The sequence below is a fragment of the Macaca mulatta genome, chromosome 14 (assembly GCF_049350105.2).
Source record: "Macaca mulatta isolate MMU2019108-1 chromosome 14, T2T-MMU8v2.0, whole genome shotgun sequence".
NCBI classification, from domain to species: Eukaryota; Metazoa; Chordata; class Mammalia; order Primates; family Cercopithecidae; genus Macaca; species Macaca mulatta.
This window is the reverse complement of record NC_133419.1, coordinates 123,473,724-123,487,858: the sequence shown is the minus strand read 5'-3', so window position 1 is coordinate 123,487,858 and position 14,135 is coordinate 123,473,724. Positions and strand designations below refer to the sequence as shown.

The following is a 14,135-nucleotide window of genomic DNA, read 5'->3' as shown; positions in this document are numbered from 1 at the left end:
CCTAAGAGATCATTTTTAAATAACCATGACACCACGATCACATCTAAAACAAAATTAGTAATAACTTCTTAATATCATCTAATCCTCAGCGTTCAGACTTCCCAGACTGTCTCCTACATGTCTTTATAATTGGTTGGTTTAAATTAGGACCCAAACAAGTTGTACAAAGTGATTTTTAAAAGCTAACAGCTCGACTGGGCACAGTGGCTCACACCTGTAACCCCAGAACTTTGGGAGGCCAAGGTGGGCGGATCACTTGAGTCCAGGAGTTCAGGACCAGTCTGGCCAACATGGTGAAACCCTGTCTCTACTAAAAATACAAAAATTAGCTGAGCATGGTGGTGCATGCCTGTAATCCTGCTATTCAGGAGGCTGAGACAGGAGAATCTCCTGAACCCTGGGAGGAGGAGGTTGCAGAGAGCCGAGATTGTGCCACTGCACTCCAGCCTGGGTGACAGAGTGAGTAAAACTCAGTCTCAAAAGAAAATAACAGCTTTATTGAGGTATAATTCACATACCACACAATTCACCCTCTTAAAATGCACAACTGAATAATTTTTAGAATATTCAGAGTTTTCTCAATCATCACTACCAGCTAATTCCAGACTGTCTCCCCAAAGGAAGCCCTGTATCCATTAGCAGTCACCCCTCATTCCCCACTTCCCTCAGCCCTTGGCAGCCACTTATCTCTTTTTTGTCTCTTTGGATTGGTGTATTCTGAACATTTCATATAAACAGCATCATACAATATCTGTTTTGTGAGTGTGTGTCTGGCTTTTCTCACTTAGCATAATGTTTTCAAAGTTCATGTTACAGCATGTATCAGTACTCTTTCTTTTTATTGCCAAACAATATTTCACTTTTTTTTTTTTTTTTTTTTGAGATGGAGTTTTGCTCTTGTTGCCCAGGCTGGAGTGCAATGGCGTGATCTAGGCTCACCACAACCTCTGCCTCCTGGGTTCAACCGATTCTCCTGCCTCAGCCTCCCAAGTAAATGGGATTACAGGCATATGCCACCACGCCCGGCTAATTTTGTATTTCGTATTTTTAGTAGAGACGGGGTTTCTCCATGTTGGTCTGGCTGGTCTCGAACTCCTGACCTCAGGTGATCTGCCCACCTTGACCTCCCAAAGTGCTGGGATTACAGGCTTGAGCCACCACACGTCGTCTCACTTTATGAGTATACCACAACTTATTTACCCATTCATCATTTGATGACGATTTAGGTAGTTTTCACCTTTGACTATTATAAATAATATTGCTATTAATATTCCTGTACAAGGTTTTTTTTTTTTTTGAGACAAGGTCTCATTGTCAGCTTGAGTGCAGTGACACTATTGTGGCTCACTGCCATCTTGACCTCAAGTGATCCTCCCACCTCAGCCTCCCAAGTAACTGGGACTATAGGCGAGGGCCACCATGCCCCACTAATTCCTTCTTGTAATTTTTTGTAGAGAGGGGGTTTCGCCACATTGCCCAGGCTGGTCTCAAACTCCTGAACTCAAGCGATCTGCCCACTTTGGCCTCCCAAAGTGCTGGGATTACAGGCATGAGCCACCGCACCTGGCTAATATTACCGTACAAGTTTTGTGTGTACAAGAGCGTGGCGGCGCGTGCCTGTAATCCTGCTATTTGGGAGGCTGAGACAGGAGAATCTCCTGAACTCTGGGAGGAGGAGGTTGCAGTGAGCCGAGATTGTGCCACTTTTTAGAGTACTAAAAAGTAGGATGGAGTTTCACGATGAGCCACCGCGCCCCGCCTGTGTGAACATATGTTTCAATTCTCTTGGGTATATTCTCTCTAGGAGTAGAACTGCTGAAGCATATGGTAGCCCTATGTGTAACTTTTTGAGTAACAGCAAGGCTGTTTTCCAATGCGGCTGAGCTATTTTACATTCTCACCAGTCATGTCTGAGGGCTGTCATTTCTCTATAACCTTTCCAAACTTTGTTCTTTTCTGTCTTTTTTATGACAGCCATTTTAATGGGTGTGAAGTGGCATTATATTCCAGTTGTGAATTGTGGTTTCCCATCTTTTCTTGTGCTCGTGGCCGTTTTTATTACATAGTTATTTTAATAATATATTTCCAATTTCAGTTTAAAAACTAGTGTCTGAGCAATCTCTAAAGCTGATCGGTACGTTTTTAAAGTGTTGTAAAAACTCATGAGTTTTAATGTATTTAACATGTTTTGATCACTACTCTTTATTATTTATTTACTTATTTTTATTTTTTTAAATTTATTTATTTATTTTGAGACAGAGTCTCGACCTGTCACCAGACTGAAGAGCAGTGGGGTGATCTCAGCTCACTGCAACTTCCGCCTCCTGGGTTCAAGCAATTCTCCTGCCTCAGCCTCCTGAGTAGCTGGGACTACAGGTACACGCCACCACACCCAGCAAATTTTTGTATTTTTAGTAGAGACAAGGTTTCACCACGTTGACCAGGATGGTCTTGGTCTCTTGACCTCGTGATCCACCCACCTCGGCCTCCCAAAGTGCTGGCTCCCAAAGGCGTGAGCCATCGTGCCAGGCCCAATCACTACTCTTTTTTAATGCTCAGATGATCCCATCTTTGGCTACTGAAAGTCCCTGTAGGGTGTACACAATTTGGTTTCTGGGCCCTTTAACACAGTCCCAGAAGAGTCTCTGATAGCTTCTTTGCTTTCTAGTATAAAATGTTCTAGCCTCGTTGATGTGGTTTGGATATTTGTTCCCTCCAAATCTCATGTGGAAATGTAATCTCCAGTGTTGGAGGTGGAGCCTGGTGAAAGGTATTTTGATCACAGGGGTAGAGCCCTCATGAATATCATGGCACCAACCCGTTGCTAATGGGTGAGTTCTCACTCTGAGTTCACCAAGATCTGGTTGCTTAAAAGGGTGTGGGCCAGGTTGGCAGCTCATGCCTGTAATCTCAGCACTTTGGGAGGCCGAGGTGGGCAGATCACTTGAGCCCAGGAGTTTGAGATCAACCTAGGCAAGACGGCATTTGGGGAGAATAATGACATTTTTGTGGCCTTAGTTTTGGTTTGCTTCTAACTGAAAACAAGACATAGATCAGAAAATGTAGGAAAAAATTAACATTTGGGTTTTTTTTTAAATTTTTTTTCAGACGGAGACTTGCTCTGTTGCCCAGACTGGAGTGCAGTAGTGTGATCTTGGCTTACTGCAACATCCGCCTCCTGGGTTCAAGCGATTCTCCTGCCTCAGCCTCCCAAGTAGCTGGGATTACAGGCACCTGCCACCACACCCGGCTAATTTTTGTATTTTTGGTAGAGATGGGGTTTCACCATCTTGGCCCAGCTGGTCTTGAACTCCTGACCTCGTGATCCACCCACCTCGGCCTCCCAAAGTGTTGGGATTACAGGTGTGAGCCACCTGCGCCTAGTCTAAAAATTAACATATTTCAACAGGTCTGGAGGAATTATCAATTATAACAAATTTGCTCTTGAACAAATTTGTTCAAAGCAATCATAGGAAGGAAGAGGGCTTCTCTCTTGGAAGGTACAACTTTGAAAAATAGAACTACATTTCATCTAGATCAAAGCCCCATTATATGCCGGGCATGGTGGCTCATGCCTGTAATCCCAGCACTCTGGGATTGTACTTTTTGGTAGAAGCGATTCTCCTGACTCAGCCTCCTGAGTAGCTGGGATTACAGGCATGTACCACCACACCCAGCTAATTTTCGTATTTTTAGTAGAAATGGGGTTTCACCATGTTGGCTAGGCTGGTCTCAAACTCCTGATGCACCTGCCTCGGCTTCCTAAAGTGCTAGGATTACAAGCGTGAGCCATCGCACCTGGTCCAATGAAATAGACTAAACATCACTTCTGTGACAGTCCTATGAGAGTTGTGTAACTTGAATCTAACCACAAGAAAACAGACAAAGCCAAATTGAGGGATGATCTACAAAATAATCAGCCTGTAATCTTCAAAAATATCCAGGTCATGAAAGTCAAGCCAAGACTGAAGAACTGTTCCAAACTGAATGAGACTAAAATGAACTGGATCCTTTGGGACAACTGGAGAAACCTGAATGGAGTCTGAGGACTGTTCGTGGAAGCAGAACAGTGCTAATTTCCCACTTTTGATGGTTGCATTGTATTTTTAAAGGAGAGTGTTCTTATTTGTAGGAAGCACACACTTAAGGCTTTGTGGGGTGATGCGTATTATGTCAATTTACTCTCAAATGATTCCGGGGGACAAGTGCTTTGTTCTATCTTTACACTTTTCTGTAACGTTGTGATTGTCCAAAACATTTTTGTCAAGAGAACAAAAAATCAGCATGGTTGGATCTGGCCCCTGTCACAAATTACAGACTTAGAATGTGCACGTGTATTATTTTGTAATCGGTTTATTCAGATTCCAACAATGAGAAATGCTCCACATAAATGCCAGAGTTTGCTGTATAGCTTAAATAAACTGATTGAAAAAGAAAGGCATGTCCCAGTTACTTTCACATATGAAAACAGGAAGTATAACTTAGTATAGCCACTAGAAAAACATATAGTCTGCTTTTTATTAAAAAATTTTAAAAAGCCATCCATTAGGTCAATAATTAGTAAATTAAACCCATCATTTTCTTTTGCACATGTATTTGTCATGGAATCTCCAGGTAAAAATCTTGTCTGACAGACAAGGTCAGCTCAGGTGGTTTAGTAATCTAAGAAATTCGAATATTTGGGCCTACCTTGAGCTCTTCTTTGTGCCTTGGGGCATGGGTCCTGGGGCCTTCATGCCCATCTGACTCATTTGTTGTCATGCATCGCTCCTCCCTGACATTGGTTTGTGCTGGTTACATCTTAAAAGTCTGTCTTAGAAGTAACTTCTTTTTTTTTTTTTTTTTTGAGACAGAGTCGCCCTCAGCCGCCCAGGCTGGAGTATGGTGGTGCGATCTCGACTTACTGCAATCTCCACCTCCCAGGTTCAAGTGATTACCCAGCCTCAGCCTCCCGAGTATCTGAGACTACGGGTGCACACCACTACCCTGGCTAATTTTTGCATTTTTAGTAGAGACGGGGTTTCACCATGTTGGCCAGGCTGGTCTCGAACTCCTGACCTCAAGTGATCGCCTACCTCAGCCTCCCAAAGTGCTAGGATTACAGGCATGAGCCACCGCACCCGGGCAGAAGTAACTTCTTAGGATCAGGGATCTTTAGGTACTTTGCATCCCAAATTTCTTTATCTTGTGACCAGAAGAAAATATTTAAAAAAAAAATTTTTTTTAAAGCAGTTCCATTAGAGCAAAGCATCTGAAAAATCCTGTTCCATTTGAGGTAAGATGTTAGCTGGTCACACTGACCCTGATCCCCAAGGCTTCGTAGAATCCTCCTGCTCTGAAGTAGTGTCAGACATAATTATTTTTTTTTCTTTTCTTTTTTAAACTACAAGCTTTATGTGCATGGTTTGATCCTCATGTTGCTGCCCTAGCTCTGGGGCAGATCATTATCCAAGGACACCGTCTTGCATTGCACTGTGAGGTCATTGTTAATGTCTCAGCAATTAAGCTCCTTCCCCCGGGCTGGTCCACTGAGGTGACACTGCAGCAACCCTGAAATCACATGTTCTATTGCAGAGAGCACTACACAATAGTCTCTGGTACTTGGGTGTGCTTTTCGTTTAATTTTGAATGTTGTACATTTTCCTTCCTCTTTGTTTTTGCTTCTGAGTACAACTTTGTGATGTAGTTCATGCAACGCACAGGGTGGGAAGCTGAAAGAGAAACATGTTGAAGATGAATATTTATTTTGAATAACATTGCACCCATTTACGTGAAACACTTTGATTGGATATCATATTTTTAGGTTCATAAAGTACTTTATAAAAACCTAAAACTTACTGATGCATATAAATGGTCTGAAGGCATTATTATACTCTTTTTTGTTTTTTGGCTTTTTTTTGGAGACAGGATCTCACTTTGTTGCCCAGGCTGGTGCAGTGGTGTGATCATGGCGCACTGCAGCCTCAGCCTCCAGGGCTTAAGTCATCCTCTAACCTCAGCCTCTTGAGTAGCTGGAACTACAGGCACACGCCACCATGCCCAGTTAATTTTTAAATTGTTTGTAGAGACAGGGTTTCACCATATTGCCTAGGCTGGTCTCAAACACCTGGGCTCAAGTGATCCACCCACCTCGGCCTCCCAAAATCCTGGAAGTATAGGCGTGAGCCACTGCACCGGCCTATACTATAATTTTTTAAGAAGTCTTACTACATACACAATTTACTGGTAAAACTGAAAGAAAATATACAGATATTTCTGCTGTAAAATAATCTGCTGCTGAAACATTGCCTTAGCAAAACTGTACACTAAAAATAACAGGGTTTACTGCAAAAACAGGATCGGGGCAGATCACTCAAAGCCTATGCAACTCTGTACAAACAGACTAGAGACAGCCCCAGATAGTATTTTTAACATGTGCAAAACAACACAATTAAAATGCTGGATTTGAGGGTGCTAAGGCAAGGAGGATGAAAGTGAAGGCTTGCGCTCGGGAGAAAGTGAAACCCCCGAGATGTACTTTTCTGGGGAAGGAAGCCCCTGAGTAGTGCAGGTACTCATTTTACATTTTCTTAAAGTTGGCTGGGCGCGGTGGCTCATGCCTGTAATCCCAGCACTTTGGGAGGCCAAGGTGGGTGGATCACTTGAGTCCAGGAGTTCAAGACCAGCCTGGGCAACATGGTGAAACCCTGTCTCTACTAAAAATGCAAAAATTAACTGGGCGTGGTGGTGCATGCCTGTAGTCCCAGCTACTAGGGAGACTGAGGTAGGAGGACTGATTGAGCCTGAAACGTCAAGGCTGCAGTGACCTATGATGGCACCACGGTGCTCCATCCTGGGCAACAGAGTGAGAGACCCTGTCTCAAAAAAAAAAAAAAAAAAAAATTGTTTTAAAAGTTGAACTGGACGGGCTTCCATTTTTCCAGCTAATAGACATAATTCTACTCCCACTGTTTTGGTTCCTCTTGCCTAGGAAAAACAGCACAGGGAGCGAGCCAACTCACACGTGATATTCACATCATTTTCCTGTCCGCCAGGTGAGTATGTGATGACTAGTATTTAGAAACAGGTGTTGCAACACAATTGACTTGGATGTTGTTTACACACATTTTCCCCTCCCACCCCCAGTGTTCACACAGTCAATTCGCTTGTGTTCCTCCCCCAGCTAGTACGTCTATTATTCGGTCTTTGCAGTTCACACTAGTAGGTCAACACCTGAAGAGGCAGAGGTGTTATAAAAGACAAGCCTCCTACAAAAACCTCAGTAAAATCAGTGGAATAGAGCGGCAAAGCTCGCTGTATTTCTTGCAACTCCTGGCAGGTAGAATAAGTTAGTTTGCATGGGGGAAATAAAATGGTTGGAAGGTGGAATATTCTTGCTTTTCTATAGTCCTAGCTTCTGCCTTCCAGATCTTTATCAAGAATACAACCCCCTACCTCCACTTCCCATACACAATCTCCTTCCCAACCCCATTCTCTTCATTTTCTTTACATATTTTGTCTGGGGAATTGCAATGAAGTCATCCAAAGGACCTGAAACATGCCTTCTTGAATTAATTAAGCCTATAGTCACTCATTTAATACAAATGTATCAACTACCCTGTGCTAGAATCTGAGGATACAGAGTAAATCTGATTACTTACCACCTAAAGGAGTATTGTAGCTATATAAAAACACCGAAAATTACAATATGGGGGAAGAAGTGCTTCTATGACAAAGGTGTCATAGGATCCTCTGGCGGTCTTGGGGTATCCCTGTGTGTGACGTCAAAGAGTCAAGGATGGCTTCCCAAAAGGAAGTCACGTTCTGCTACATGAACTTGAATGCTACTATTTATTTTTTGCAGATGAGTTTCCTTAAGTTCTATAATATGATTTAGGAGACTTTCTGGGGCTAAAAAAGTCAAATTTTATTCTTCTCCTTTTTAATGGTGACTAATTAATTGTGATGGTTAATTTTAAGTGTTAAGTTGGGTGGATTAAGAAATACCTCAAATCTGGTAAAGCATTATTTTTGGGTTTGTCTATGAGGTTGTTTCTAGAGGAGATTAGTGTGTGAGTCTGAGTGGAGTAGGTGGGCATCGAGATTTGCCCTTGATGTGGGTGGGCACCATCCAATCCACTGGGGGCCCGGAAAGAACAAAATCAGAAAGAAGGCAAATGTGTTGATCTGTCTGCTGGAGCTGGAATACACTCCCTCCTCTCCGGCCAGCAGAACTCTAGACTCCTTGGCCTTTGGATTTCAGGACTTCTGCCAGTGGTCCCCTGAGTTCTTGGGCCTCTGAACTTGGACTGAGCCAGGCTACCAGCATCCCAGGATCTCCAGTTTGCAGACCTCCTGTCCAGGGACTTGTCAGACTCCATAATCTCATGAGCCAATTCCCCTGATAAATCCCCTCCTCATATATATATATATATATATATATATATATATATATATATATATATATATATTCTGTGGTCTCTGTCTCTCAGGAGATCTCTAATACATTAATGAACCTCATTGTTCAGATCTCAGGTCGTACAGTTGACTTACATTGGCCATTTTTCTCTTGAGATGATGTTTCTTCATTATTTGACCTTGATCTGTAACTTTCTAGTGTGTGTTCTGAAACTTCGTTTTCTACAAGAAAAGAAAATCAAGTGACTAATTTCTGATGCCACGGACATGTAGAAATGTGTGTTTGAATAAGATAATACCTCTGTTACTGTGCAATAGTAGACTTACCATGCCCCTCCCATAACTCATACCCTCATTAATTCAACACATAGTTTTTTGATTCCTGTAGGCACTGTGCTAGGCAGTCCTGGGATTTGTATCCTTCTGTGAATAGAAGTGTCTATCATTGAATGCCAGTTTCTGGAGCTATGCTAGTTTCTATTGGTTATGCACTCTTAGACTATAGTCCCTGGAGATTCGCACCCGAGTTTACTAGAAAACAAACAATTGCTTATCTGAGTGACAGCACTTATCAACTAGATTATGTAGTGTCTGACAGAAAGCTTTAATAGACAGAATTTCCCTTTTTTTAGCCATTTGTTCTGGCGTCTTATAGCCTCCGTCAGGTTCCCTGCCCACTGACCTTTTTTCCATATGACATGTGCTTTCCGCAGCTTCATAATGAAGAGCTGGACTATGATAAAGAGTATGAAGATGAGGAAGGACACCAGCGTGAGCAGCAGGATGCCACTTTTCTTCCTTGCCAATCCTAAATACTGAGGATTTGCTTCTATAAGGAAAATGAAAAAGGAAGTTTATATACTTTGGGTTTTGTTTTTTTTTTTGTCACTGGAGAATACGTAACAATACTTCTACAATGTGATATAAGCTAATAAACAGCTCAGATGAAGAGATGAGAAAGAGCTTACCCCTGAAGGTAAAGAGACTTACACTGTTCATTCTCTGAGAACAAGCAAACAGGCATACAACAAACAAGGCAATTATGTGTGATGATTTGAAAAGATCTTTTAAGTTACATAGCTATTGGGCTAGTTATTTTTTATTTCTAGAGAAAGCATATGAGAAAATCAACTTAAATTATACTCAGGGGATTCAAATTAGTTATAGGAATGATTTTTAGCAAAATATAGTTAAGTAGCAAGAGGGATTGTTAAGGAATTTAAAAAACTATCCAAATAAAATGAAAATTTATTTATCTTGGTTAGGTTAAATGTGGCCCTACAGGAAGGCATTTGGGCTAAATCAGATGAGCTCTTAAAAATATTTCTAGCCAGGTGCAGTGGCTTATGCCTGTAATCCCAGCACTTTGGGAGGCTGAGATGGGAGGGTTGCTTGAGGCCAGGAGTTTGAGACCAGCCGCGGCAACATAGCGAGACTTTGTCTCTACAAAAATAATAATAATAATAAAAATTTGCCAGGAGCCGTGGTGCACACCTGTAGTCCTAGCCACTTGGGGGACTGAGGCAGAGGATCACTTGAGTCCAGATGTTTAAGGTTACAGTGAGCTATGACTGTGAAACTGCACTCCAACCTAGAAGACAGAGTGAGACCTGTCTCTAAAAAAAAAAAAAAAAAAGCTTTCTAAACCTAGAATTCTGATTCTATGGGATATAGCTTTGCTAAATGTTCTGGTCACCTTATCTCAACCAACAAATAATTAAGGAGTGCCAGCTACCTGTAGAACATTGTACTTGGACCTGCAGAAGGCACAGTTCATATGCTTTGGGAATTACTTCTCCATACATAAACAAATCAGTAAAAACAAACAAAAGTAAGATATGTCAAATTCTGGATCCATATATATTTATATCATAGTGTTTTCAGGGGTTCAGAGGCAAGAATGGTCTCTGAGGAGTGAGTTGGTCAAAAAAGCTTTCAGTGAAGATATTGGCCTTGAAGGGGAAGTAAGGAGAGGTGACAGGAGGTCTCCTCTTCCACCAGGGGCAGTGAGAACAAACAAGAGCAGGGTGATTGAAAAGGGATGATGTTTTCAGAGAAAAATATATATCTCGTAGGGACTTTGTAGATATGAGACTGCAGAAGTAGGTATTAGATGACACCTAATGAGGTGTTTGGGACTCATGCTCTGTGTTGTAGATTTCAGGAAGCCATAAAGGGTTTTAGAACACAGATATGCAGAGTGTAAAGAGATATTTTGATGGTAGGGTGCTGAAAGTGAACCAGAGGAGGGGAAACTGAAGTTATAATACTCCATGCAGGAGATGATGAGAGCCTGGATTGGGATGTTAACAGTGACAATGGACAGAATACCTGAAAGAGAAGACTCAAAAGTTCTTGGAAATTGACCGATTTTATACACATGTGTGCATATGCATATACGTATACACATACACATATATATATATATATTTGTACACATGCACAGGAGTGATAGATGACACTAAGGTTTGGGGCCTGTGTGATGCTTTGGACAAGCTGATTTTGTGGGAGAAGGTGTTGCTTGGTATTTAGCAATGTTGAGTTTGAGGAAATCGCAGAAAATTCAGCTACAGACATATAGAAAATAGAAAGAAATTGAGACTAATGCTGAGGAGGATGTTCTGAAAATATAGGTATAGAAATATTTTGCTGGCCGGGCACAGTGTCTCACACCTGTAATCCCAGCTACTTGGGAGGTGAAGGTAGGAGATCTCTTGAGCCCAGGAGTTCAAGGCTGCAGGGAGCATGATCATTCCCCTGCACCCTGGCCTGGGCGACAGAGAGAGACCCTGTCTCTAAAAACAAAACAAAACCAGAAAAGAAAAAGAGAGAAATCTTTTGCCTAGTGGCAACAGGAACCGTCTTGGGAATGAGTAAACTCTTTAAGAAATAAGGGAAGAACGACCGGGAGCGGTGGCTCAAGCCTGTAATCCCAGCACTTTGGGAGGCCGAGGTGGGGGGATCACCTGAGGTCGGGAGTTCAAGACCAGCCTGACCAACATGGAGAAATCCCATCTCTACTAAAAATACAAAATTAGCTGGGGTGGTGGCACACACCTGTAATCCCAGCTACTCAGGAGGCTAAGGCAGGAGAATCACTTGAACCCGGGAGATGGAGGTTGCCATGAGCCGAGATCATGCCACTGCACTCCAGTTTGGGCAACAAGAGCAAAGCTCAGTCTCAAAAAAAAAAAAAAAAAGAAAGAAAGAAAAAAAAAAACAGGAAGAACAAAAGATGGAGAAGTAAAATCAGAAGTATATACACATTTAAGAAGTCAGAAAAGGAAGATAAGTTAATTGATGGATACAGGGAAGCAGTGGTTAGCAACAGATAACAGAACCAGGAAAAGTATGTCAAGAAGCCAAGAGGTAACTAAATCAAGGAGGGACAAGGGAGTGATTAACCAATCATGTCCTAAAGGGCAGAAAGGTCAAGAAAAAGAAGGACTGACAAAGGCCATTGAATTTATCGATTAAGAGGTTAAAATGTCGAGTGTTTATTCTAAATGCAGTGGATGATACTTACTGGTGGTCAAGTCAGGATCTTGAGTGGTTTGTTCTTTCTCTTCTTTGTCAATTTCCAATGTACTAGAATCTTCCATTACTGACACTAAAGTGAAAGAAAATAAAACATGAGCTATGCATACATTATATGCATGTGACTATACACAACTGTAGTTAGATAAGTCTTCCCAGAGCAGCTTGGGAAGTCAAATTAAAAAACAGCACTGAGATCATTTTTGAACTATGGATTTCTTGTAAACATATTTGCAAATGACTGGGCTCACTTTGCCTTGTTTTTTTAAGGTAAATGTTTTGAACACTTACTCTGTGCCCGGCCTCAAACTGAGCACTTGGTATATATTATTTCTCACCACAGCTCTGAGAAAACGGAGATTTAGAGCAGTTATGTAAAGTACCTAAAGTCCTGTAGCAAGTAAGTGGCAAAGCCAATACATAAACTCTGTTTTACCTAACTCTAGAACCCAGCATTTAAACCATGATTTCATACTTCCATCCTGAATCAGGCCTGTTAGGGAGAAGGTCTTTAGGATGCTTCAAGATAACAACTCAACACCGAGGAATGGCTTTCCAAGTTTTGTTTTGTTTTGTTTTTGTTTTTTTTGAGAAGGAGTCTCCCTCTGTAGCCCAGGCTAGAGTGCAGTGGCCGGATCTCAGCTCACTGCAAGCTCCGCCTCCCGGGTTCACGCCATTCTCCGGCCTCAGCCTCCCGAGTAGCTGGGACTACAGGCGCCCGCCACCTCGCCCGGCTAGTTTTTTGTATTTCTTAGTAGAGACGGGGTTTCACCGTGTTAGCCAGGATGGTCTCGATCTCCTGACCTCGTGATCCACCCGTCTCGGCCTCCCAAAGTGCTGGGATTACAGGCTTGAGCCACCGCGCCCGGCCCCAAGTTTTAATTATAAAAAACCTACTGCCTGAAATGCAGAAAGCAATGATTTTTATGTTGAAATATAGCTTCAGTTATCATTCAGACCTCTGCTTCCTCCCCATTAGAGGTGAGATGTACTATGATTTTTTTTCTAGACAAGATAAATTATAAAAAATAAGAGACTGTGGGTTTTTTTGTTGTTGTTGTTTTTTGTTTTTTTTTTTCAGATCTTACTGCTTATGTTTCCAATTTCCTTTTTTCCAAAACTCTGCAGTTTCTTGCCTTTTAGTCCATTGCACAGCGCCACTATGTGGACCCTGAGGGGAATGAAGCCTCCCATTCTATTGAAAATGGGTATTAAAGGTAATAAAATCGTAGAAATGGAAAGCTGAAAGGAATTTTAGAAACCATATTTTTAAAGTCTTATGTATGAAAAAGAGAGCAGAAAATTGAGCTGTTCAGTAATGATGCAAGCCATTAAAAGTAACTAGATTCTAAACACGTTTACAAATATTGGATTATTAAAGCAAGTGATGTGGCTGTTCCACTTCATAATATTTTCAATTTCCATTGTTCTTCAAAAAATTATATGGTACATATTGTATTTATCAGTGTTTAGAAATCCCAAACATTTACTTTTAAATATTATTTAGGATACACATTTTTAAAAATGTGATCTGATACTCAGAACTATGAACATGATAATGATCTGAAAGCCCTCATTCCACCAAATGAAATTCTTATTGACACACTACATGAAATGGAAAGAGAGTATGTAGGAATTTATGCCTTTCTGGATGAGGCTAATAGTCTTACTCAAAGCACCATAACCATTTCCTTCCTTCCTTCCTCCTTCCCTCCCTCCCTCACTCCCTCCCTCCCTGCCTCCCTCCCTCCCTCCCTCCCTCCCTTCCTTCCTTCCTTCCTTCCTTCCTTCCTTCCTTCCTTCCTTCCTTCCTTCCTTCCTTCCTTCCTTCCTTCCTTCCTTTCTCTTTCTTTCTTTGTATCTTTCTTTCTTTCCTTCTTTCTTTTCATTTGTAATTCATTTTCTGAGCAGCTGCGATTGCTGGATACTATGCTAGGTAAACTACAAAGTTAAATCAGATATATGATCATTGCTCTGAGTTAACTTCTAGTGAGTTCACTGTCTAAAAAACTGGAATTATAATCCAGACATTCTAAAGTATTCCGCATTTGTAGTTCAATCCCATAATAAAAAATGACCTGAGTTATTGACAATCAAGTAATTGATGTGCCTTCAAAGGTGATTTTGTTATTCAATGACAACACCAAATCTCCAGCTTCTGTTTCTTTTCTCTTTATTGATACCAACTCTGTGTTTTGTGT

General features: G+C 41.5%; 1 protein-coding gene across 2 annotated transcripts in view; it reads right to left on the bottom strand.

Annotated features, from left to right (window-relative positions):
- Nucleotides 1–4,340: 4,340 nt before the first annotated feature.
- CRTAM (cytotoxic and regulatory T cell molecule) overlaps nucleotides 4,341–14,135 on the bottom strand; it is a 35,291-nt gene continuing 25,496 nt past the window's right edge. For both annotated transcript variants that reach the window (XM_077964541.1, XM_028834094.2), the window contains exons 7-10: nucleotides 11,924–12,007; nucleotides 9,080–9,226; nucleotides 8,533–8,619; nucleotides 4,341–5,711 (exon numbers count right to left, since the gene is read on the bottom strand). In XM_077964541.1, coding sequence (XP_077820667.1) covers nucleotides 5,581–5,711; nucleotides 8,533–8,619; nucleotides 9,080–9,226; nucleotides 11,924–12,007 — 449 coding nt within the window. In that variant the 3' untranslated portion in view covers nucleotides 4,341–5,580. The remainder of the gene's footprint in view (nucleotides 5,712–8,532; nucleotides 8,620–9,079; nucleotides 9,227–11,923; nucleotides 12,008–14,135) is intronic.